The sequence below is a fragment of the Patiria miniata genome, unplaced genomic scaffold (genome assembly GCF_015706575.1).
Source record: "Patiria miniata isolate m_02_andy unplaced genomic scaffold, ASM1570657v1 HiC_scaffold_5, whole genome shotgun sequence".
NCBI classification, from domain to species: Eukaryota; Metazoa; Echinodermata; class Asteroidea; order Valvatida; family Asterinidae; genus Patiria; species Patiria miniata.
Window position 1 is genome coordinate 20,549,479 of NW_024037072.1, and position 26,325 is coordinate 20,575,803.

Here is a 26,325-nt window from a genome sequence, read left to right on the forward strand (position 1 = left end):
ACTCGGAAATACACCCCTAAAATCTCTGGCTACGCGGTTGGAATCACTGGAAAAGAAACATTTCAACTTCCATGCCAGCTAAGCGGATACTGAGTGGGGGTCCATTATTTGAGAACGAAGCAACACAAAATGAATGGGAGTTGCTGAAAAAATTCCAAGTCCAAACCAACCACCCTGTTGGCGGCTACGCGGATACAAAGTGGGAGTCCCCTTGAATATGCTTGAGAACGAAGCAACACAAAAGGAATGGGAGTTGCTGAAAAAATTGTAAGTCCAAACCAACCACCCTGTTGGCGGCTACGCGGATACGGAGTGAGAGTGCAGTGGGGCATGACGCATAGTACATACAAGTAGCGCTGAGAAGGTTTATTGAGGTCAATCAACCGTGACCTCGTAGCCGGCTACGAGGTGGATAGATTGAGTGGCAGGGTATTCTGCAATTGTGCCCAACGGTATTAAAACTTGAGATAAAATTGCAGTTCAAACAGAATGTGAAAGTAAACCTCAAAAATAAGCCTACCACCCTTCCCTCACCACATTATCAAAAATGCCCAAAGGTTGAAAACTCATAATATTTCAAGACTGGTTTCTTTCTTTTTCATTTTGGCCCTAGCATTAGTTCCGGCCGCACCCACTGATCAAACTGTTCTTCAGTCACATGACCCAAGGCTAAGGCGGCTTCCTTGAGTGTCGTGCCGTTGGCGTGGGCATGCTTCGCAATCTTGGCGGCCTTGTCGTAGCCGATGTGCTGGTTGAGGGCAGTGACCAACATTAGAGACTCATTCAGGTATCTGAAATATGAAAAGAAAAACTGGCATTGACTGCTGGTATAATTGCTGCTTCACTACACAAGTCAAAACACACTAGGGCTGTGCATCGGAACCTGGTACCTAAGTACCCGACCATTGATGTCAGGAACCGGTTCCGTATTATAGGATTGGATAACCATAACCAACTTTGCAAATTACTTGGCAACTTCTTTGACAATGAAAAAGGTTTTGAATGTCATTTGTGGGGAATTTTCAAAATAAAAGCCAAGCTACATGGGAAAACAACGCATTACATGTTTGTGATGATCGCAAAAGTTGCAATTTACACCATAAAGCTATAAAGCTCACTGATACACACTTGTATCTTGCTGTATTGATGCACCGATACGGTAGTATTATCGTGCCGACCTTTATGAATAATCTCAACAACAACTTCCGAGATTTGAATGTTGGAATAAGGTTTCTCTTACAGGTACCCGGATACCCATTTTTTTTTTCAATCAGCAGTGGCGGCGCCAGACTCTAAAATTGGGGGGGGGGGGGGCAATTGGGGGGCAAGGAAATAATTTTGGGGGGCAGTCAAAAAATAATCTCAAGCCCGTGTACACGCAAGCATACCATTGTCAATGGTCCGGAAATAAGCCACTAGAGCAACTTAGAGGTGTAGTCGTTTTTATGAATGAGAAATGTATCAAACTGCAGAATTGTGTATAACAAATGTACAAAAACATTTGCTGCACACTATCTATGGCTGTATAAATGCATGTGTGGCGTGTTTTGTCTTAAGTACTAATGTTTTAATGCTTTCATTGGCCCCAAATTTTATGAATCTTAACAGCAAAGATAATAAACATAATTAATCTACTTGTAGATAAAGTGTTCTGGGAAAACTGGGGGAGGGGGAAAACTGGGGGGGGGGAGGGCAAAGACAAAACAACAAAGGAATGTGCTGAACGCCATGGGTTGAGCAACTTTAACATACCTGCTAATTGTGTCCGTGTTTGGCACAATGCCAGCCACGCATTTGGTCGCGAAGGAAACGCTGCCATCTCCCAGCAGACGGATGGAGCGCAGGACGTTGGAGACAATCATCGGCTTGAACACGTTCAGCTCAAAATGGCCGTTGCTGGCTCCGACCGTGACCGCGGTCTGGTTCCCCATGACCTGCGCTGCCACCATGGTGATTGCCTCGCACTGGGTTGGGTTCACTTTGCCTGTGCAGAAAATGACAAGACAGGATAAGGCACAGACTAAATAGGTTAGCTCCTTTCAAAAGTAGTTAAAAGTTCAAGATTTGAACAAGCTGCATGAAAATAATGAAACAAATTTTTTTCAAAAGTCGGATTTCAAACAGATATCACTTTTTGGGAAGATTGCCATCTCTTTGAAGTTGAAGACATATGCCCAAAGTTGAGGCTTGTAGTTCTTGTTGACGTTCCCTTTTTAGGCAGCGTTCAATTTCATGAAACTGCTAAGTGGAAATAGTTGCAAATTTATATGGTAAGCAAAAAGGAGAAGAGTACCAGTCACAAGCAGTACACTTCACAAGGCAATTGGGCTGGTTACCACATTTTGTGCAACTTTCTACTCCTCTTAAATGTATGAAAACTATTTGAAATCCCTTTCTGCTTAATTCTACTGAAGAGTACGCTTCTTCAAACATTGAAAGTTTTCCATGCTTTTCCGAACAACTGAGGGTGCTGTTGCGGTGATGCCATTTCAGGAAGACACTGTTCAGTTTAAGGGTTTTCTGTTCAAATTGTGAACCCAAAAAATATAAAAAGGCACCCAAAAAAACCTTTAAAATGGCAAAACAAAAATTGAAAATAACAATAAATGGGACTCAAAGGTGCATTTTCAAGGATGGCATAAAACATATTTCCTTGCATGGGTTCTGTAAACTTAGGGACTCATCCAAAATGGTCTTCAAGAACTACGGCTATTTCTCTTGTCAGCATGTTCCCACGTACTTGCCTAAGTTTGTGACGTTGGCCTCAAGATTCATACAAATATCCCACTCACCAGGCATTATGCTACTCCCGGGCTCGTTCTCCGGCAAACTGAGCTCTCCCAGCCCACACCTCGGCCCCGATCCCAGGAAGCGAATGTCATTGGCTATCTTCATGATGCTGCACGCCACAACATTGAGGGCGCCGTGGACCTCTAATAGGGCGTCGCGGGCAGCCAGGGCTTCAAACTTGTTGGGGGCCGTCACGAAGGGCAAACCTGGACAGGCCATGATGGAACGGATGTGAATTGCACATGATGCGGATAACAACAGATTTTAGGTCCCAAATGAACTGAAATTTGATTATTAGACAAGCCCATTGTATCAGTTGTTAACTGATAAGGCAATTCCGTAAATTCGGACAAACATGTCAGAGACATTAATGAGCTGCTGTTGGAAAAGTGAAATGTGATACATCCCTAAGGCCAAGAAAAAAAAAGTTCTGCTTCGGATTGCATGGCATTTGAAAATAGGGTAGGTAGGTAGGGAATTTTTTTGTGTACGATCATATGGAGGCGTCTGCGTGTAGTCAAGGGTAAAAGGTAGAAATTGATGGTTTTTGGTGTTTTTTTCTCAATTTTCCAATACAAAAATTAGGGTAGGGGCTGTTAGAAAAGGGTAGGTAGGGAAACCGGAAGCAGAACTATTTTTTTGGGGGCCTAATATGTGACGTCTAATAAGTAGAAAACAACTACAGACCAAACTATTAGGTATATGTACCACCATGCCTTAACGACCTTGTACCGGTACATGTACATCATGTGGTCTGACATCATTTGGATTTACGGAATTGCCCAAAACTAACCTTTACCATATGGGTTTGGTATGAGTCACTGACCGTTTTTGCCATAACTTTTAACTTTTTTTTTATCCAACTTCTGAAATAAACCACAATTAATTGTAATAAAATGTTGTATCCTCTCTGAGTGATCCCCGTTTGATAATGCTAATGTTAGCATTGTGCCTTTGAGTGTTGGACGTGATCCCTGGCTACATGGCATGTGTGTATACAGTTTATGGCTTCTGACTAGCGCTTGTTGAATAAAGACACTGACAAAATGGGGGACCACCAACATAAGGCCAAAAAAAAAAAGGCTCCAGTTTCTGGTATGGAGCTTGCCCAAAAAGTTTTTTTGCTTCAAACGTCGGCTGATGACTGCAAATGGTGCCCGACTAAACTTAGTGCAAATATTATGGGAGACCAGAGAGGCCACATAAAGCTTATTCTCGATCATAACCCCATCTAAAAACACGTTAAAATTGTGCAGCAGCAGGATTCCAGTCAAACCAGTGAGTTTGGCGGTTTTGAGACATCATCTTTCATTGAAAAAAAACTTTTTCATTTTGCCGACGCGCATGGCTACGGCGACGCGCGCGCATACCAGAAACCGGAGACTTTTTTTTTTGGCCTAAGGCAGAATAGCTTAATTTGTAGGACACCGGAACGGCAATCCGGAGGTCACATGTTCAAACCCCGCTTCAGTCAATTTCTTTGTTCATCTTTAAAATTATTTTTTAATCCAGCTGAAACTAACAGTATCAAGCATGTAATGTTGCTAATACACTGTAAGTATGCTTCAATAGCTAGGACAAATAAATTATAAGCATCTCAATATATCAGCTGGCAAATATAACACCAATTCCAGCAAAATTCAAGTCCATACCTGTGCGTTTCTTAATCGTCTCGGCCACTTTCTCGGCAAAGCCAATCCTGGTATTCAACCCAGTCCCAACTGCGGTCCCACCTACGAGAGGGGACAAAATGACACGAATAAGGCAGGGATGAAGAGCATTGGAACAGGCCATCACTCAGATGAAAATGATTGGTGCGTACTTTGGATCATACGTATATAAATCAGTGCGCGCACAGGCGGTTTGTCCCACCCGCTGGAGCTGGGGCTGCACCGAATATACCCAACATTTGAATATTCGACCATCCACCCAATATCTGATCAGCATTTGTATCAATTGAAACAGTTGAAAAATGTGAGCGGACTCAGGGAGATGATGAGAAAATGTACTTGTATTGCGTGGTGTATTGTTTGTCAAATGCCACGCTTTTGTCAAAAGGCAATTTTCCACTATGATTCAAGAGCTTCCATGTGGAATATGTCAGGCATTCTGGCAAATTGAGACGGAACTGGGCACAGGCCATAGTGTAGAAAAATGCAAAAAACAAACAAATGGAGGTGATTTTTTTTTTCTTTTCCAGATTACATATTTGTTATCGTTGATATGTCTGCTGCACATCTTTTACGGAATAATACAAAAAATAATGGAATAAAAGTGTTTTTAAGTTGAAACAATTGGCATTTTTCATTTGCACGACTACAAAACTCGAAAATTTGAAGGCCTTTTTTCTCAGTATTTTACTTTTTTGATATGTTGATAAATGCAAACTTTAAACAGCATAACTTGTCAACGGAATGCCCGAGTGAAGTGCAACAAACAGTATTGTAAGGAGAATTTTATTCTCTTTCCTAACACCTGCAAACCCTCATTTCAGCCCAGTTTTGTCTCATTCTGCCAGGAACGCCACATATATTAGCTCAAATTCTCATTTGAAATTAGCCTAATATCAGCCATTCCGCTACCTCGAATAAATGTATCCATACATACATGATGTTCTTTATCTTATTTAAACAAGCTCTTTGTCAATTTTTCGATATGCTAAACCCCACCAGTGCATGTAACATTTGATCAGCGCATTTCAATATTTGTGCATTCGATCAAGTCAAAGTTAGAATAATCAAATACTAAATTATTCCAAAATGCGCAACACTAGCTGGAACTCTTGTGAGTGGTCACACAGAGCCACCCCCTAACTCCTGCCTAAAATGGAGACAGGTGTACACATCTGATGCAAAACACTCTTGGGCCTACCTGCTGCCAGCTGATAGAGTCTTGGCAGGGTGTCTTGCACCCTGTCCATGCCGTTGGCTATCTGTGTCCGATACCCACCGAACTCCTGGCCGAGGGTCAAGGGCGTGGCATCCTATCAACAGAAACAAAATCCAATTCACAAAATGAAAACTTCAAATGACCCAACAAAATCCATTCTGCTACTTGGGAATGTAAATTTGAATAAAGTTTCGACATGCTGATAAATGTGAACTTTAATCAGCCATAACTTGTCAATAAGCCATTTGCGAGTAACCTATACCCTTTGGGATTTACATTTCAATAACATCTGGTACACTGACTTGCTCAGAATGCTTGGCACATTTTAACTTTGAATTCTCCAGACCAAAGACACTGTTGCTAATCACATGATTCGGGGCAAGCTCTTGCATAGTTACGTAAGAGACGCTCAGCATCAATACATCGCTCACAATGGGTGAGAATGGCACAAAGACACCAGACCATGCCAGAGCTGGGGGTTGCTAGCATAAGGCTTGCCCCGAATCACGTGATGTAGTAACAGTCTCTTTGGTCGGGAGAATGCAAAGTTAAAATGTGCAAAGCATTGGATTAAGTCAGCGTTCCAGATTTTATTCAAATTTAACTCGCAAATGGCTTATTGAATACCCGATTGAAGTGCAACAAAGAGTATTGTCAGGAGCAGTTTTATTCTCTTTCCTAATACCCTCAAACCCTACTTTCAACCTCTGCCCAGTTCTGTCTTACTTTGCCAGAATGCCTCACATGCTTTAAACTTTTAGATTGAAGTTTTGAAGTTTTACATTGTAAAGATGGAATTTTGCGTCGGGGTGATGTAAATCAAATTAGGTTTTGCCCTTCACCGACGTATAAACACTGTATACTCAGTGTGTTTAATACCTCCCGAGTGAAAGTTGGAAAAAATCACTCGGGTGGGACTCAAACCCACGACCTCCTGCTTTCTAGTGCAGATGTCTTACCACTCAACCACCAAGCTAATGGGATCAGTTGGCTGGTCCAAATCTGATGTACATAGCAGCGGGTACCGCATTAACTATTCATAAGATGGAATTTTGCGCATTACATGATAACAGAAACCAAAAATCTCCATCTGAGTAATTGGACACTTCCTGTCAATCAGTGCACATTGACCAATTAGATCACAACTTTTGGTCAGGTGACCACAGTAGCTCGGTCAAACCTGACCATAAGCACAGTGACAAATGTACACAAACCAAAGGTGGGGGCGGGGGTGGTGGGGTGAGGGCGGGGGTAGTGGGGTGGGGACGGGGGTGGTGGGGTGGGGGCGGGGTGGTGGGGGTGGGAGCAGGTGTGGTTGGGGTGGGGGAAGGGGTTATGGCCAAATCAGGAACAGGCCATTTGTGCCAATCGCACCCCCAGGGAACTACCTGTGTATACCTGTAATGGGGATTGGCTTCTCTTATGTAAATTTGCAAAAGCTTGCTCTAACTTGGCAAAAATGTCAGTAATTTGAAGAATTCAAGGTAAAATGTGCCAAGCATTTGAACAGGTCAGTGTATCACACATCAGTTGGATCAAACTCAGTGGGTAACTCACAAATGGCTAATTTACAAAGTATGTTAACAGAGTAGAACAAAGACATAAAGCAAGAATTTAAGACACACTTTGCATATGTTTTTTCGACTCTTTCTAGTAACTTAGTTCTAATATGTGGTTCTAATAGAACTTCCTATTTTTAGATGTGTTTTTTTTTTATAGTGACTGTAAAATTTATTAATACAAGTAGAAACTACTTTGCTTTTCATAATCACTCTTTGAGGACAACTGCATTAGGGAGTGCATCAGAATTAGAGAATCTTAATGCCAGATGTAACGGGGACAGGGAAAAAAATGGACCACAAATTTATAGAACGACCAAAAAAAATTCATTTTAAATACACCATACCTGAGTGTGAGTCCTTCCAATCTTGACGATTTCTTTGAAGTGTTCTTCTTTCTGCCGCAATGCATCATGGAGCGCATGTAACCCTGGCAACAGACAACTCTGGATCTCCAAGGCAACTGCTATGTGCATGGCAGTGGGGAATGTGTCGTTGGAACTCTGATAAGAGGAGGAGGGACAAATAATACTGATATAATAAAAAAAAAAAAACAATTCTTGCAGAACAAAAAAAAAAGAACAACAGGTTGTCTTCAAAACAGTACGTAACATGTACAAGATCGTGTCTGACAAGTTCTCATCATACGCTTCAGTGGTCATCGACCTCTAATCTTGCACCATGTCCAAAAGGACATTGGCTCCACGAATTTTTGCTCTCCACTCCTGTCTGTCTTGCGCTCTACGGTGTTCCAGGTAGAAGGTGCTGTTAACCATGATGTCATTTTCCCATCTCTTCCTTGGCCTACCCCGTCTATTTTTCCCAGTCACTGTTTCTAGCAGGATACCCTTTGAAACTCTGTTGTTTTCCATTCTCACTATGTGTCCAAACCAGGCAAGTTGGGTTTTGTGGATGTGTAAGGTAATTAACTCTGGTGGATTAGGCCAAAAAAAAAAAATATTCGGTCTCTGGTCAGACCAAAGTTCCGGAATTGACGCGGCCACGTGGCTTTTTTTTTTTTTTTTTTCAAGCTTGGATTGTACAGACAAGGTAGGTACTATTTTGCTTTTTTGGTGTCCTCATGTACATTGGTGTCCTCCATAATTTGCCTTCGTGCTTTCGATCATTTGCCTTGGTGCAATTTCCCATTCCTTGGTGCTCTTTGGTAAAAAAAATTGAGGTGCGGAAATAGAGGGCGCTGTTGGAGTTACCGCGGAACATTTTGGAAAAAAAAAAGATCGACGCGCATGATTAAAATCGACGCGCGCGCTGACCAGAGACTGACTTATTTTTTTTTTTTGGCCTTACCATCAGCCAAAATTCTCCTCCACACCTCGTCATTTTGTACCTTGTCTTGCAAAGAGATGTTCAGGGTTTTACAATAGCAGCACATCTGGAAGGCTTCTGATTTCTTTTGTTCAGCCTTCTTGATGGTCCAGGCTGCTGAGCCATATAGGAGAACAGGATAGACGAGTGCATTCACAAGACGACCTCAGCAAACCAAAATGTAAAGGTCTCCGCTCGGAAGCAAATTTGGTTATCCCCCGCATCACCAAGAATGCAGGGGACCATGCCTTCTCCGTTGCTGGGCCCCGAAACATTAAACTCTCTCCCCAGCACCATCCAGAATGCATCATCATTTGAACACTTTAAGGGACTCTTGAAGACGTACCTGTTTTGATTTCATTTACCAATTCTGTTGATTTGTTTTCAGCGCTTTGTATCCTTCAGCAAAGGCATTTTATAAATTCCTATTATTACTATTTAAGAACTGACTTTCTCTGCTTCGCATTTCTGATGAATCGTGAACATTTCTGATTGACAGATGGTCAAGCATCATCGCGAAATTTCTTGGTCCTTGCTCAATACTGCACATTATAATACGTCTTGCAATTGGTAACCGGTGAAACAACCAACTTGATCGCCAGTTTGTCTAACTATGGTTGACCATAGTTCGCAACTGAACTTGTTTGACTTGGACAGGGCCCGTGCAATGTAAAATCTTTGAAATTTCACCCGTGTGTCCTATTTAACCTTATTTTCAATTTTCGTTTTGGTTTTTATGCTTATGCAAATTTCCATATTCATGAGCAAAACTGTGATGTCATGCGGGGCAGATACCTCAATGTTACAGCTGTTTCAGCACACCGTTGCTAGAATTTTGGATAGTTGGCTTTGGTAAATTTTCTTTTCCTTGGTGATTCGTTGTGTAAGCACATGGCAGTAAGCCAATGAGCAACCCTTTCTCACAAATGTTTTCAATGAGCAAATTTTGGCTCCACAGCTTCAACAGAAAACCCCTAATCTGAACAGTGTCTTCCTGGAATGACATCAAAGCAACAGCGCCCTCAGTTGTCCGGAAAAGCATAGAATTTGTATTAATGTTTAAAGGGAATATACATCATTTGCTTTTGCTGTAATTTTCAGAAATGGATGGAATTGGGGGGTTGGAAATATTTAGCAAATATAGTTACACTGACTTTTTTGAGGTTTTGGGTTCGAAAAAGCTATAAAAACCAAGAAAAACGATCATTTTCCTGTAGTCTGGTTCCCTGACTCCATATAAGAAGAAACAGAGCAGTTTACATGTATGGGGGAATTGTAAGGTCAGGGAACCAGTCTAGCTGGCTCGTACCCGTTCATAGGTGTGTAATCGATTGCAAACAAGTGCGATGGTCAATTGGGGCCAGTATTTGAAAAAAAAGCCAGTTGTTTCCAACGCTGATCGGCCGATCAGCGTTGGAAATTGATACAAAAATACCACTTTTCTTGAAAATGGCAGTATACCAGGTGCCATGATTTTACAGGATGCTTTACACTGTCATTCACTAACAGTCCAGCAAGGTATTTCAAAATGATTTGGTAGTTTTATTTTTTGATGTTTGCAAATGATGTATTTTCCCTTTAAAGAAGTGCACTTTTCAATCAAATGAACCAAAAAGGGATTTCAAATATTTTCATACATTGATGAGTAGAAAGTTGCACAAAATATCTTCCCAAGAAAAATTCACCGCATGGACCCTTTAACACTGACGCTTACATTGCATTTTTTAACCAACTCTGAGCACCTACATTTTTGGTAAATGTACAAAAGAAAATTGTCTACAGCATTATTTAAAAGAAATGTATCACGTCTGCATTGCAGATTCCAAACCAACAAAATCAAGGAATAAACTTACCTGACTCTTGTTGACATCGTCATTGGGATGAATGGGGGACTTGCTGCCCATGACTCCCCCCAGCATCTGGATGGCCCGATTGCTAATCACCTCGTTCACATTCATGTTAGTCTGGGTACCAGACCCAGTCTGCCAAATCACCAACGGGAAGTGGCTGTCTAGCTTGCCCTCCTCAAGCTGGAGGCAAGACAGAAAGAAATACTCATAATTTCTCATGGAATCTCGAAACGAATGTACAGTGAATGTTAATGGATTTCAAACAAATAATAGTATTTCATTTGAAGTGTATATACAAGGATTTTTAAAAAGAAAACGTATCTTTCCTTCTTCCTTACAAGTTGTTACATTCTGTTGAAAATATTCCAATGACTGTTATTTTCAAAGGGAAGGCCTAAAAAAAAAATAGTGTGTTTATGATAACCTGACCTACCTGGATGTTTTTAGGCCAAATTTCCGACCGAATTTTATATTGCCACATGTGGCCATAAATTTAAAGTAAAGCATATGTTGAAAATAAAAAATCTTCTCCATGCCAGTTGTTTGTGTGTTACTGGCTAATCATACATTTAAACAGGTTAATTAAACGGAATACCGTTAGAAGTATCCTCAAGTAAACAAAGTTAGTTGAAAGACCGACAGACACACACACATACACAAAAAGTAACAAAATTTATTAATTTTCCTACCTACCTGAATAATTTTAAGGGCGTTACCATAATTTTAAGGGCGTTACCATAAGCACTGTTATTTTCAAAGGGAAGGCCTAAAAAAAAAATAGTGTGTTTATGATAACCTGACCTACCTGGATGTTTTTAGGCCAAATTTCCGACCGAATTTTATATTGCCACATGTGGCCATAAATTTAAAGTAAAGCATATGTTGAAAATAAAAAATCTTCTCCATGCCAGTTGTTTGTGTGTTACTGGCTAATCATACATTTAAACAGGTTAATTAAACGGAATACCGTTAGAAGTATCCTCAAGTAAACAAAGTTAGTTGAAAGACCGACAGACACACACACATACACAAAAAGTAACAAAATTTATTAATTTTCCTACCTACCTGAATAATTTTAAGGGCGTTACCATAATTTTAAGGGCGTTACCATAAGCACACAATTCTTTTTCTTCTTGGCCTTATGTTGTAAAAACATACGATCAAAAAAATAAGAGTGTAGCATGAAAAAGCTAGTTGAAATTTGCTAATCTAGTGCTGCGTAAGTTACTGCAGCAGAGGGTCAACTCAGCTTCTCAGAAGCCAACTCGCAGACAAGCCCGTCGCAAGTCAATCAGGTCACAATATCAGGTTGAAAGTGACAGCAGATGAGTTAGGCCATCAGCCTCAGTCCAAAATTTTGGCCACCGGTATCAAATGAGGGGAATAATCGTCATAGCGATTTTTGGCAAGGTATACACCTCTAGAGTTGGAAAATATGTGATAGCATTGCAGCGGTTGCAGCTTTTTGGGTGTTATCACCCTTTTTTTTAAATTTTAAATGTCCATTGAAATGCTTGTTACCACTCTAGGGGCAGTGTACCTTGCTCATGCGCACTATAATCATTTATAACCTGATTTGATACAGGCCAAACCCCCAGGCTGATGGCCTAAGTAGTGACAAAGGAATGTCACAACTCATCCCCCGTCACTTGACTTGGGACTGGATGACATGTGTTTGACTTTTGATTGACTTGTACAACTCTGCTGTAGGCGACTGTTGAATTAATGAGGTAATAACAGTGTGAGGAGCCGGTCTTCACTGCGTGATAATGACCGGGTGTGGGGTGACCGCCTTTAAGGTTCTTTACCTGATGGCGGAAGCTGAAATCTCGTTTACACATTTCTTGTGTCCGGAATCTATGCTTGGTTTGGGAAAGGTAAATATGTCGGTGGGTGAAGTGTTCAAAGAAAATAAATTGTAAATCTACGCTTTCGTCGTAAACATCCTCAGTATATACTGCACTGTACTGCTGTACGATGTCGTTTCAAAACTTCCTTACGTGCGCGCACCCACGCATCCCTAGCAACTGTGTTGCGTACGCGCGCGTCAGTCTCACGCGATGGGGGTTGAGCGCATGTGCAGTGCTCTATTGTTACAAGCTACCGCAGGACTGTTACTATATTTTGACCGATCATTGGCTTGCATGGGGCTGAACGGGGCTGGATCAATGCTGGTTCAGGGGCCATTTATTCGCTTGATCTTTGAAGCCGGTCCATTATCACCGTTAATGCCTGGCCACGTGATCGAGTCTGGACCAAACAGAAACCATCAACTCTCCAAGGTATTTATTAATGGAAACTAAATGACATCAAAGCATTTCTGTTTGCTTGGTTACCTCTTTAGCGGCTTTGACAATGTACTCGGCTTTCTTTGGATCAAGTCCAAATTTTTTGTTCACCTCAGCAGCAGCACCCTTGAGAACTCCGAATGCCCGAATTAGAGGCACCTAAAATAGAATGGGAGATATTAATGATCAAGTGTGGAAAGAAACTGACTGCTGAATATTGCTTACAAAGGGGATCAGAAGTATATGTGTGATACTGTGTCAAAAAAAAAGAAGGAAAGTCCGTCATGAGCCAATGTGGCCCATCAGGCCGGAGTTTAAAGGGAAGATACAACATTTGCACACATCAAAAAACAGATTGATCAAATTATCATGAAATATCTTACTGGATTGTTAGGAAATGACAGTCCAAAGCATCCTGTAAAATCGTGGCTCCTGGTGTGCTGACATTTTCAAGAAAACTTGTATTTTTCCAACGCTGGTCGGTCGACCAGCGTTGGAGAAAACTTTTTTTCTCTCTCCAAAACTCCTCCTAATTTTTCATATTAAGTTATTCCGCATTTACTAATTTGCAATTGATTACACACCTGTGAAGGGGTACAAGCCTGCTAGACTGATTCTCTGACCTGCAATTCCCCAAAGTCTATAAATTGTTCCGTTTCATCTTAAGTGGGGTCAGGGAACCAGACTACAAGAACACAGTTGGTTTTCTTGGATTTTTTAGCTTTTCCGAACCCAAAACGTGAAGCAAGTCAGTTTGACAATATTTGCTATAACATACTAATCCTCCGAATCCATTTATTTATGAAAACTGCAGCAAAAGCAAATGTTGTACATTCCCTTTAACTCCGGTTTCAGCAGCATGAAACGACTGAGAATATTTCTGTTCCCCCTGGATGGGATGCTAGTCCATCGCAGGTTACTCCCCAGCTAATACGGGTACCCATATATACTCCTGGGTGGAGAGAGGCAAGTGCGGGTGATGTGGCTTGCCCAAGGACACAACACATGGCCAGCAGCTGGATTCGAACCCCGGGCCCTCTGATCATGAGTGACATTACCACTAGGCCACACTTCCCACTGTATGTAATTCATGTACACACGGTCTTCACTACCTGTAAAATTGTGTACCGGTAAGATATTCCTGGTGTGGACCGAACAGTGTAAAAAAAGAGGTGCACATAGTGCAGGTAGGGAAGATATTATTGGCGTGAATTACACACACTCCGAGGACAGACGGACAGAATACAGGGTAGTTAAAAAAAAAAGGACACCCACATTTGACAGCAATTTTCACCTATTTTTAAAAATTATTTTTAACTTTCAATTAGTAACTATTAAAGTACTGGCCTTTAAGCAAATGTGACGAAAAAATCGTTGCATTTGCACATTTCGTCGTTGAGCTATGCTAATTTGAACATTTCATGCGCGAAACCTGTTTGTCCACGGATGTATACATTCCCTTCGCTTGACTGAGCTCAGCTATCGGAGCTTTATTTGAAAGGGCATGACGTTTGATTGTTATGTTATGCTCAGCTATCGGAGCTTTATTTGAAAGGGCATGACGTTTGATTGTTATGTTATGTGATGTTATGCAACAATGAACTTAAGCCGACAGCTCATTGAGTAGATGATCTTAACACTGACATGAATAATTGGACAGCTTCAATTAAAGTCACCAGGGCAAAATATATTTTTGTGGTAAGGTTTTATAATTTTTATGAACTACGAAAACGTCCAATTTACATAGAATAACCCGTGGACAAGACTGATTTTGGTGACTTGTATTCAAATTAGCATAATATCACTATTTTTACGACATTTACTAAGCTTTTTTCACCATGCATGGTGAAAGGCCTATACTTTACTACTATGTGAACAAATATTTAAGATAAGTTCATTAAGTAGGTGAAAATTGCTGTCAAAAGTGGGTGTCCTGTTTTTTTAACGACCCTGTAGAAACCACCTATAAACACTGCAGAGTGAACATGATGAATTGCTTAGCCAACAGGAAAATGACAAAAAAATCACCAGCAAATCAGAACAAAATGTACATACTGGCATCTTCTCCCGTTCTCCTCCGATGTCAAAGTTCATGAAGGACCTGGCCGTGTTGGCTCCATAGTACTTGTCAGCCGGAACCTCCAACTCACCAAAGGTGTCTGTCTCAATACGAAACTTTTTAGCCTGAAAAAAAAAAAGAAGTACTCGTATATCAACAGCATTACTAAATTGCAAGTCCATCACTATAGTCACCGTTTTAGTCGATTTTTGGCTAACTTTGACAGATTTTTTGTAAAAAAAACCCAGTTTGACAGAAAATTTGACAGAATGGATTTTTTTGGCAGATTTTTAGCAGAATACTGCAAAAATGGTTATTTGACAGAAAAACAGCAAATTTGTAAAAAAAATGGTATATTTGTTTACAAAAGCTTCAATCTTTTCAGACAAATCCTTGCAAAATAGGACAGGTTGCCTGGTCTACCGGTAGTTGCTGAGGTTCACTGGGAACCGGATTTCGTCGTGATGCAACCGCGTCTTGCCTAAAATTTACGCAATTTCATATTATCTTTATGTGGCTATAGATTGTTTATAATGTAATTTGAACATTAATTAAGGCAACATTACAACATCTGCATGTGATTTAAAGTGTTTATAGTGTATTTCGAGTAATTCTGGGGAATTTGGCAGATTTTTGATAAATCTGGCAGATTTTTGAAGTGCATTTAGCAAAATTTAGTCATGACCTTACGGTCACCCTGTCCATCACTAGTCCATCACTGACTCCTCACAAGTCCATCACAGGGTCATCTCAAGTCATCTCCTCCAACGTCCAGTCACAAGCTATTCAAATGAACAGTGACAAAGCATGCGTTTGTTAGTGATCAAACCCCTGTTTACTTGTGACTGGACTTATGAAATGACTTGTGAATTACTTAGGACTACACTTGTGATGGACTTGACTACAATACTGACATGACTGATATGTGATGACTTTGTTACGCCCCAACTTTATCTGGTTCATAAGTGACGGCCTCATACACGCACACGCACCACTGATAACGATCGCCCATTGGCTGAACATGCCACTTTGCACTTCTTTCAGTTCCATTGGATCCATTGCTACGCCGTGCGCAGTGGGTGCGGTTCAAGTTGAATTGACGTCACACTAACGAACCCGATAGCATCGGTCCAAGCTGTAGTTAACACTGTCCTACAATAGATGAGATGCCCTGAGATGAGACTAGCTCAACAACATCTACATGTATAGTATTGTAGTTAATTGGGCTGGCCCAACTAATTAGGATGTCGACATTCTGCTACCTCGCAAGATAACCAGGCTAGACCGTAGCGCACCAGTGAAAAGAGGCAAGTAAGCTGTGTGGGAGCGCAGTACCAGTTGGAGGGTGTGTTGTACACACTGATCTCTATATAAAGACTGGATAGCGGATAAGGAGCCGCACAATGAATGAATTTGACGCCATATTGGTGAGACTGGTGAGACCGGCTGGTGATCTACAAAGGACAAGTTGCCGACTTTATAGACAGCATGATTACTTTTGTAACATCGCGGTTCACTTTAACTTATATTTTGACAACCACCACTGACCAAGGTTTACAATTTTTCTAACGTCATGGTTTACTTTTTTAATGCCACAGTTCACTTTTTCGGCATTTTGGAAATAATAATCACTACAGAAATGTGTCCTTTTTAGAACATCATAATATGTGTATGTGACCAAAATGCGCGTCAACTGTTGATACAGCGTAGAACGTTCGTATACGCGGCATCTTCGCGAGACCAGGGGCCAATTGGTCAATATGCAAAGTCTACTGTGTGAATGGTGTATGGATATCCGCTATCCAGTCTTTATATAGAGATCAGTGGTTGTACATGATGGTCAGTTCTGGTGTTTCAAAGTTTGCTTGTCGAGTGGATTTTTTTCTTTAGTGTTGTGTGTACATGTCGTCCATTCCGTAATACTTTAACCCAAAAGGAAAATTTGCAATGAAACAGATATTCTTGGACAATTATTACATGTAAAAATGCCGTTTCGATGATGTTTTCCTTATAATTTTGTTTTGAACTCCTGTAACATGTGTCAATAGTAAGACAATTATTTTTAGACAAATTGTCACTGTTTTTTTTTTGTTTTCAGGTAAACCTTTAGATCTTGAAGTCCTGTTTTACCTTTCTTTTAAGTTTTTTGTTTTGTCAAACATCTTTAAACCAATTTCATCCCTTTATTATAAGTTGACTGCTCTATCACTGTAACACAACTGCAGGAATTTTAAACGCCATTTTCTCAAGCATCAGTGTTAAAACTTCAAGCAAGTTGGTGGTCTATATTTCAATTACTGAACTCAGTACCCCTTAATGTTACATACCATTGGAATGCTCTTGTTGTGTCGAATCCAGACAAATAAATATCTCAATTCTCAAAAGTCTGATTTTAAGCTCATTTTGTGATGACAGGTCACAATCACGGTGGAATCTTGATAAGTCAAACCTCAGGGGAATAGGCTCAAATTTAAAAGTAGAGTTTTGAGTTATCCAATGGATTTTCTATTCAACAACAATAGATGGGAGTAAGTTTTTAGTTTGAGTTAGAAGGGTTTTTGAGTTAACAGGTTTTGACTTATCGAGAATTCACTGCATGAAGTAGGGTATGTGAATGGATCAAATAATGATAATTGTAATTTGTCCGGTTAATACTTTCACAGGTTACATTGGTAACAGTGATTTAATGATATTTTTGTTGGAGAGCAGCACATTAGAGGACCCTTGTTGATTCTTAGTTTTCTCACGATTTTGCACAAATAGTTTTAGGTTGTTCAGGTTACACCAATATTCAACGAAATAAATTTGCATCTCTGCAACAAGGTCATTTTGCAAGGAACCCTTCCGATGAAATTTTGGGGAAAACAGTCTGAAGAGCCGAAGTTGAGGGGACTACGCTTTATAATCCATTTTTTTTTAGGATGGAGGCTGTGACTAGGCCTGAGTAGTGAGAAAATTAATTTTTCTGTTAATCCTGGGGCCAATCCTGGAGTTCAGCACAAACGCACGTTACAATAAGAACGCACGGGCGAGGTGACAAGCTTTAATGAGCTATGATATCACTTCATTTACATACAGCCAATTACAGCGCGCACTGGTTTGGGAAGTAATGAATACACATTTAGCGAATACGCGGTGACCATGCAGTACTGTGCATGAAGAGCAAACTGCACGTGCACGGCGAGTTGCACACGCGGCCCTCCCGGCGCACACACAAGCCAAATTGGGTTATCGGCCGATTATACAGTCAATCAACTTCAGATTGATTAATGGTTTAGGAATATTGCATAATATAGGTACATACAGTAAATTTTTGTAAATTTCATTCAAATTTGGTTTGAATATTCACAAGAGTTGACAGCAACTAACTGTGCAGTTACTTTATGAATAGACTTCGTGAGCGACAGGCAAATAGACCGCCCCGCGGGCCATCAGGCTGAGCGACTCAGACGCCTTAAACGCATTGTTAATAAATGTCTGACAGAATCAGTATGCCCGAAGTGCAAATGTTGTCATTTTGAATTCGATAGGTACATACATAAAATTTTTCCACAAGCAGAAATATTTGGTTTCTACAGCAGGCAGACAAACTAAATTTACATGGGGTACAGTTACTATGTTCAGTACCGTTTCTTTTAGGAGTTGTGGTTTCAGTAAGTCGAGGGTGTATGCAATTATACCCATCTGTGTGTGAATATCGCGCGTATTTCAACGCTGATTGTTTGTATGGAGGATGGCTATTTACTTATTGTAATGACTTGCTATTTTGCTTACATCATGCTTTTGCTATTTTGCTTACATCATGCTTACATGTTGTAGACACAGTTTACAAGCCAAAACTGTGAGATGTACATGTACAATGTACGGCACATGTACGTATGTATCTACTGCTTTTGAGGGTTCTCATATGCTTGGTAATTTTCCATGCTTAGTAGAGCCATGAAATTGGGCCTTACTCAAACACCAGCACTAGAAAAAAAGGAGTGACGAAAAGTGACAATTTATGAACAAATAGTAACTTTATTTAACAAAAGCATCCACAGATAATGGTTTTGCACTTGAAAAATGGCACATAGAAAACATATATTTGATATATATACTGTTATAATAGAAAAAAAGGACATGAAAACAAAACAATTAATTAAAGGGAAAAAGTAAAAGCAGACTTATTATATCTACAACGAATATTGCATGGAATGAAGACTGACGCATGATATACACTGTGTTAACTGTTTCATGAAAGTACACGTATGACCATTCATCTACTTAGAAATCATGTTGAATTCACTAGTACAGTTATCCTATGCAAAAAGCATTCAATTCTTCTATCAAAACTGTTATTTAATAATACTTCATGTGGCATAGATACATACTGACATCGGATTTGATAAACTTACTTGGCCTTTATGTTTGGACTTTCTGTTTGGTGTGATAATGGGAGTCCATTTCACGGGTGGTGTATGCTTCCTCTTAAGCGTCTTGCATGTCTTGGGTTGCTGGCAGGTCACGCAAAGAGAGCAAAACTTCTCTACGGCTTTCCTTGGTACGAGCGCATACCTCGATTGGATCTGAATGAAAAGAGAAATGAAAAGAAGAGAGTGAAAAGTGTGGATAGTGTACTTGTGCACGGGCATCATGGGCGTCAAATCCTAGGGGGGGGGGGGGGGGGGGAGAACAGGGGACATGTCCCCCACTTTTTGAAGGATGGGAGACACAATATCAAATGTCCCCCCCCCCCAGATTTTTGAACTCGTGTGTCTCATTTACAGGGCCCTATTATGTCAAATACTATCTTTTGCTCCAAAAAGAAATGGTCACAGTTTTCAGAAATTGGCTCAGATCGCACCACAGAGCAACTAGAATCAATATTTTTTTTCGCGCCCTTAAACTGGCTCCGAACACCACCCCCTATAGCTCAGAATAGCTGATTCAACGACTCCAACCTCGAAAATGTTTAAAGGGAAAATACAACATTTGCAAACATCAAAAAATAAAACTACCAAATCATTTTGAAATACCTTGCTGGACTGTTAGTGAATGACAGTGTAAAGCATCCTGTAAAATCATGGCACCTGGTATACTGTCATTTTCAAGAAAAGTGGTATTTTTGTATCAATTTCCAACGCTGATCGGCCGATCAGCGTTGGAAAAAACTGGCTTTTTTTCAAATACTGGCCCCAGTTGACCATCGCACTTGTTTGCAATCGATTACACACCTATGAATGGGTACAAGCCAGCTAGACTGGTTCCCTGACCTTACAATTCCCCAATGTATGTAAACTGCTCTGTTTCTTCTTAAATGGAGTCAGGGAACCAGACTACAGGAACATTATTGTTTTTCTTGGTTTTTATAGCATTTTCGAACCGAAAACCTCAAAAAAGTCAGTGTAACTATATTTGCTATATATTTCCAACCCCCCAATTCCATCCATTTCTGAAAATTACAGCAAAAGCAAATGATGTATATTCCCTTTAAATGATTATCTTTTGCTCAAACAAGAAATTGGTTAAAGTGGTAAGAAATGGCCTCAGATGGCACCACAGAGAGCATCTAGACTAAATAAAAATTTTGGGGCCTGCTGAACCCCACGCCGTAAGGGCTTTGCGCTCACATTAGTTCTGATCACGGTATGTGCCCCCACTTTTGAATAGCGATTAACGCCCTTGACGGGCATCAAGTATTTTGTTCAGAAAGGGTAACAAATAAATGTGTTATACCGTGTGCTTGGATACTGTCATTTTATTGGTCGAGAACGGCCACGTGCCCAGCCTTTCAATGCTAGAAATGTTTTTCAGTCCAAATTCACGGTTTTTTTTTCTTTCAACATTTGCAATGACTGATCATCAATTGGGTTATCTACAGGGTGAGTAAAAACAGAAGGAAACCCAAAGGGCGCCCCCTATTTTTTTCTACAGAAGTTCTGCATGAAGCGTTTTCCAGATCTAGGATGCAAGAGCCCACTTAATAAGCTTTCTTTTAGGGGCCATTCAAACTTTTCAATGTTTCTAAATATCAAATTGTTTTGACCCACACAACCACCCCCAATTTTCTTTTTTTTTAAATGTTGAACTGCTATTCAATATATCCTGTACACTGAAGAACGAAGTAATGCTTCAAATGAGCCAGATGTTTAAGGTCAATGCTCTCGGCTCAGAAGTTTTCAATGGCATTTGCAGGCTTTCAGCATGCAACATTGAAGTTGAAACAAGAGAATAAAAATTCTTTTTTTTTTAGAACACAGTGGCTGACTCAAAATGTACATTGTACGTATCAAAACTGTATATGTCAGTACTGTCACTCTGTCTGTAAATGGGGAAGAAGTTGAAAAGAAACGTGCATCGGAATGCTCATGCATAGGCAAGTCAGGAGACTTAGGGTTATTTGGGGGGTTTTTCTTTGCTTTTTCTATGAAAAGTAAATTTTGAAGATTTTAATGATATTAATCGGAAAGAACATTTAAAAGTAGGATATAAATATCCACACAACTATCCTTTAACCCTAACCGCCCTGAATCCTCCAAAATCCTTTTTGCAAATTGGAGGAATTTGCAGAATTGAGGTTACATGGCCAAAGTGCGTTGCTGATTTCGGAGTACGCACTGTGTCAAGGTCTTTGGCCGGACCTTGTGTTGTTTATGCTCAGCCCTGCATAAATTTAGTCCTTGATTATACTTGACATCCTCCGCACTGCTCCAGGATGTCACTGCCTCTGCCTCAGCCTATTGACAGTCATAGCCGGTGGATTTTGCAGGATTCAGGCAGTGGTCACCCCTCCATGGACCATATTCAAGAAACAACGGAGGAATTTGCAGGATTGAGGCTATATATGCAATTTTTCCATGAGGCCAATTGGAGGATTTTGCAGGATTGAGGCTACATCCTAGCAAAAAGGCCTAGGGAGTTAGGGTTAAAGTTGGGCATTTCTGTAGTATTCTTGTGTTATTCGTGCGAGAACGACTTTCAGGGTCCACTTTTGCGACCCCAAAAAGTCGGGATGTTCGTGCTGGTTGGGATTCCGGCCATAACGGTTCGCCTTTTGCGGTAAAGAATCACATATTGTGCATTGGTGATTGGTCACCGCTGTTCGTTAGCTCGGTGCTGTGTACGTGTGTAATACTAGACACACACAGCGTACATCGTACATTGAAAGAAAACGACAGGAAACACTCCGTGTCCGACGTAAACAATCTGGATTTTTTTTCTTTTCTTGGGAACGGTACGACATTAGGTTTGTTTCCTTTCAACCAGAATTTTGAAATAGGCTAAGTAAACAATCCAAATCATGATATTTTCGGGGATTTCAGGACGCAGTGCCCCTTTAATTAGTGTTGGTTTCGAGCCCACCACTATTTCAGTCAGAAATAAAACACAAGTCTTGTCACAAGCAACAGGGGGGATGAACAGTAATATCGAAGGACAACTTTCATCACATTTTATTCAAATAGTTTGTGACTTGACTTGTGACTGGAAGACTTGTTAGGAATTCGGGCGATTCACAATGCAGAGTCCATTTTTTCAAGTTTGCGGTCGACAAAACATGGCCCATGAGTGTCAGTAGACAATTTGTTATAGATTGGGGTATGGCGTTCTGCCGCCTTACATAAAACACCATATTGATAAAAAGCAGAGAAAAGGGCAAACAGATATACTGGAATCATACGCTTACGAAACTACTGACCGGAAAAACGAATAATTTCAAATGCCCCGCGCTACGAATTTGTCGACTTTTTCCCACAATGCACTGGGAGAAACTTTTGGTGGCGCACTGCATTGTGAATCGCCCGAATTGTGATGGACTCCACTACAACATAAGACGATCTACATTACTCGATCTACATTTGTAAGAAGGGCTTAAAAAGGGTTTATTTTTTCTTGCCCCTGAAGCATGTGTTTTGCTTAATTCATTAACCCTAACTCCCTAGGCATTTTTGCTAGGATGCAACCTCAATCCTGCAAAATCCTCCAACTGCCTCCATGTCAAAATAGCATACAGCCTCAATCCTGCAAAATCCTCCGTTATTTCTTGAATGTGGTCCTTGGAAGGGTGACCACTGCCTCAATCCTGCAAAATCCTGTTGAGGCTGAGCCAGTGACATCCTGGAGAAGTGCAGAGGATTTCAAGTATAATCTAGGTCTAAATTTATGCACAACTAAGCATAACCAACACAGGGTACAGCCCAAGACCTTGACAAAGTGCATCCTCCGAAATCAGCCACGCATTTTTGCCATGGATACAACCTCAGTCCTGTAAAATCCTCCATTTTGCAAAGAGGATTTTGGAGGATGTATGAACCATTAAAGGTTATTGTCTTACCGCATTGAAAGTACTTTTGGAGCTGCCATGGCCAACAACATTGTCGTGTACATCTTTTATAACATCGAAAAAGTCCTCAAAGCATACAACCCTCTTACATGTTTCGTTCTAGAAAGAAAGCGAAAAAATGGCATAATCCAATGTAAAGTAAAAACAGTTGGAAGAAAAAAATGTTAGAACATAAATAAGTGTTATTCAAATAATTGTGGCAAACAGGGATTAGGACATATTGCAAGCAAACCCCCCCCCCCCCAAACAAAAAACAAAACAAAAATAATATGGTCAATAACATACTCCGCACATGGGCGTCGCGAGGGGGGGGGGCAAGGGGGGGGGGGCAAGGGGGGGGGCAAGGGGGGGGCAAGGGGGGGGCAAGGGGGGGGGCAAGGGGGGGGGCAAGGGGGGGGGGCACTTGCCCCCCCCCCCTGGAAAAGCAAAAAACAAAAACAAAAAAAACAAAAAGGAAGAAAAAAGGAAGAAAAAAAAGAAAAGAAAAAGAGGCGCGAAGACAAAGTGGTGTAAATTTAATGAGTTGGGGGGGGGGGGGGGATGTCCCTGCCCCCCTCTAAAACTGATAAATCGAGAATGTGTTGAGAAATACAAGCCTTTTTTGACAAAAATGTTTTTTGCCCCCCTCTAGAAAAAATCCTGGCGGCGCCCATGACTCCGCACCATAACTCTTATTTTCTCAAATCTAGAAGAGTTGTCCAGTACCTAAAAGGTAGAGTAAACCATTAGTAATTTGTGGATTTTTTCACAAAATTTCTCAAAATCTGCAGCCAGATGCTTAATAAAAAACTCTGAGGAACTTTTAGCTCTGGAATGCTCTGTATTTCAAGAAAACAGAACACACATAAACACAATATTCTGTATCTTGATTTCAATTCTAATGTGCTACCGAGTCCTACTTGGTCTAGCCTTCTTAGTTGGTTCATCTCCTAAATACTCCGCATGGGAGTTTATACAGGAGGCCAGAAACACCGGGGCAAACCCCTTCTCTTAGCGATAAGTGTCACTGTGTTCTTTTACGTGCATTTAACCCCTTTAACGGAATATACATCATGTGCTTTTGCTGTAATTTTCAGAAATGGATGGAATTGGGGGGTTGGAAATATATAGCAAATATAGTTACACTGACTTTTTTGAGGTTTTGGGTTCGAAAATGCTATAAAAACCAAGAAAAACAATCATTTTCCTGTAGTCTGGTTCCCTGACTCCACTTAAGAAGAAACAGAGCAGTTTACATATATTGGGGAATTGTAAGGTCAGGGAACTAGTCTAGCTGGCTTGTACCCGTTCATAGGTGTGTAATCGATTGCAAACAAGTGCGATGGTCAACAGGGGCCAGTATTTGAAAAAAAAAGCCAGTTTTTTCCAACGCTGGTCGGCCAGCGTTGGAAATTGATACAAAAATACCACTTTTCTTGAAAATGACAGTATACCAGGTGCCATGATTTTACAGGATACTTTACATTGTCATTCACTAACAGTCCAGCAAGGTATTTCAAAATGATTTGGTAGTTTTATTTTTTGATGTTTGCAAATGTTGTATTTTCCCTTTAAGGACGGGGTATAATCATAATGGGGACATTCCTCCACACATAGAGCAAGTGGCCCGCATGACTGCACAGCCTTTGTGTGGTAGCGGGACTGCACAAAAGCAGCAGCTGTGGAACTACCCACGAGCCGCGTGCCACGGCTTACCACAGCTGGCAAATGCATTCCAATGAGGATTAGCGGCCGCTGCCATGACCGCTTGGGTTAACACACACGGGACCTATGGCTTTACGTCCCATCCGAAGGATGAAGCAAAAATGGTTAAGTGCCTTGCTTAAGGGCGTAAGTGTCCACCCAGCGGGCTCAAACCTACGCCACTGTTGCCTCTGAAACCGCTAGGCCATGACACTCCACTAAGTAAGTTGCTACCGACTACCGGTACCCTTAACTAGAATCGTGGACCCCAAGATTTTGAGTTAAGAACGAACAGCAGTGTGCCTGCATGGGTTTCCATTTTGTCCATGTTGTCTGGGAACCACTTGGAGAAATTGGTATTTCACAATTAAAAAAAGTTGTTTTTACCTTTCCCTAATTCTGAGTGCGGGATGGTCTTGTATATTCACTGTTGAATTAACATACAAAACATACTTCTGCTGAACTATATACCGAGAGGTACATGTCCCCCCCCCCCCCCCCCAAACAATACTCACTTGTTCCTTGACTGCTACGAACTCTTCCTCGTTACCGCATGACTGGAGGCTTGCCAACACCAGCTTGTGCTTTTGGGTAAAGGCTCTAAAGCGTTTCAATCTTTGATCCGACGAACTCGCTTTGCTATCACCTCTCAAAACCCTTTCGACGATTTCAAGTTTTTCACGGCTTACAACCGGGCTTGTCCTAGACTCTGCATAGGTTTCGTGGCAGAACTCATCAAAAATGATTCTATTTTCCGTTTCATCCATATCGCGATTTCTAGTAGTACAAGTAGGCCCGAAAGAAAGTTATTTAATTTTAATTGACACTAAATGACACACAGGTTCAAGTTTCAGCATATGTGCTGTGTACAGTACACTGCAGCGCAGGGCAGCGTAGGGCAGCACTGTTCAGTGTTGGGGTTGTCACTATCAGCTTTATACTAACTTGGACCGATTGAAGTTAAGTTGGTGAGTAACATACAATTTCAAGTTCAATACAACTGCATGATTGATGTATCATTCATACAAATTACAAATTTATACAAAGTTAGCCAAGTATCCGGCTGTCAACCCATGGAGGAATAAGAACACACCTCCATGGTCAACCCAACACTCAAGTTCAATTTGGAATAAAACTTTGGCCTTTTTTAAAGTATATTTTCAACCATCAGCGCCACGCACCATATCACTTAAATGTCGACAAACAGAAGCTCCTTTTCGAACTGAATAAAACAAAAAATTCGGCCTCACGATGTTACGATGAAAACCTAACATTTGGCGCAAGAATTTTGTTCTCGATTATCAGCAGATGACTGGGGCAGGTTCCACAAAAAACACAACACGTGCACACTGCATGCTGGACGCCGCGGCGCGCACAACCTGCAGTTTATATACCGAGAGGTACCAGACTAGCTTGGACGAGTTCACGTTTTGTCTAGGTACATGTGCCCACATGTTTTTCGAATTGAGGACATTTTCTGACAAATAACCTTCAAGCTGCGATTTTTTTTATGCAAAATGAAATATTTTTTTGACTTTAGTACCTCTGTGTGGCTTAC

General features: G+C 40.9%; 1 protein-coding gene across 4 annotated transcripts; it reads right to left on the reverse strand.

Annotated features, from left to right (window-relative positions):
* Positions 1-349: 349 nt before the first annotated feature.
* LOC119740427 (fumarate hydratase, mitochondrial-like) lies at positions 350-26,151 on the reverse strand. 4 transcript variants are annotated; one of them, XM_038215731.1, is made up of 13 exons: positions 25,949-26,145; positions 25,283-25,544; positions 23,076-23,183; positions 19,159-19,329; positions 14,758-14,886; positions 12,751-12,861; positions 10,418-10,594; positions 7,586-7,741; positions 5,662-5,773; positions 4,443-4,523; positions 2,793-2,996; positions 1,753-1,984; positions 350-791 (listed from the first exon to the last, which is right to left on the reverse strand). In XM_038215731.1, the coding sequence occupies exons 2-13, from the start codon at positions 25,532-25,534 to the stop codon at positions 599-601; spliced, it is 1,926 nt and encodes a 641-aa protein (XP_038071659.1). In that variant the 5' UTR covers positions 25,535-25,544; positions 25,949-26,145; the 3' UTR covers positions 350-598. The 4 variants fall into 4 exon arrangements, with proteins under 4 accessions (XP_038071659.1, XP_038071660.1, XP_038071661.1 ...); XM_038215732.1 differs by lacking the exon at positions 25,283-25,544 and having other exon boundaries at positions 25,949-26,151; XM_038215733.1 differs by lacking the exons at positions 23,076-23,183; positions 25,283-25,544 and having other exon boundaries at positions 25,949-26,151.
* Positions 26,152-26,325: the final 174 nt, after the last annotated feature.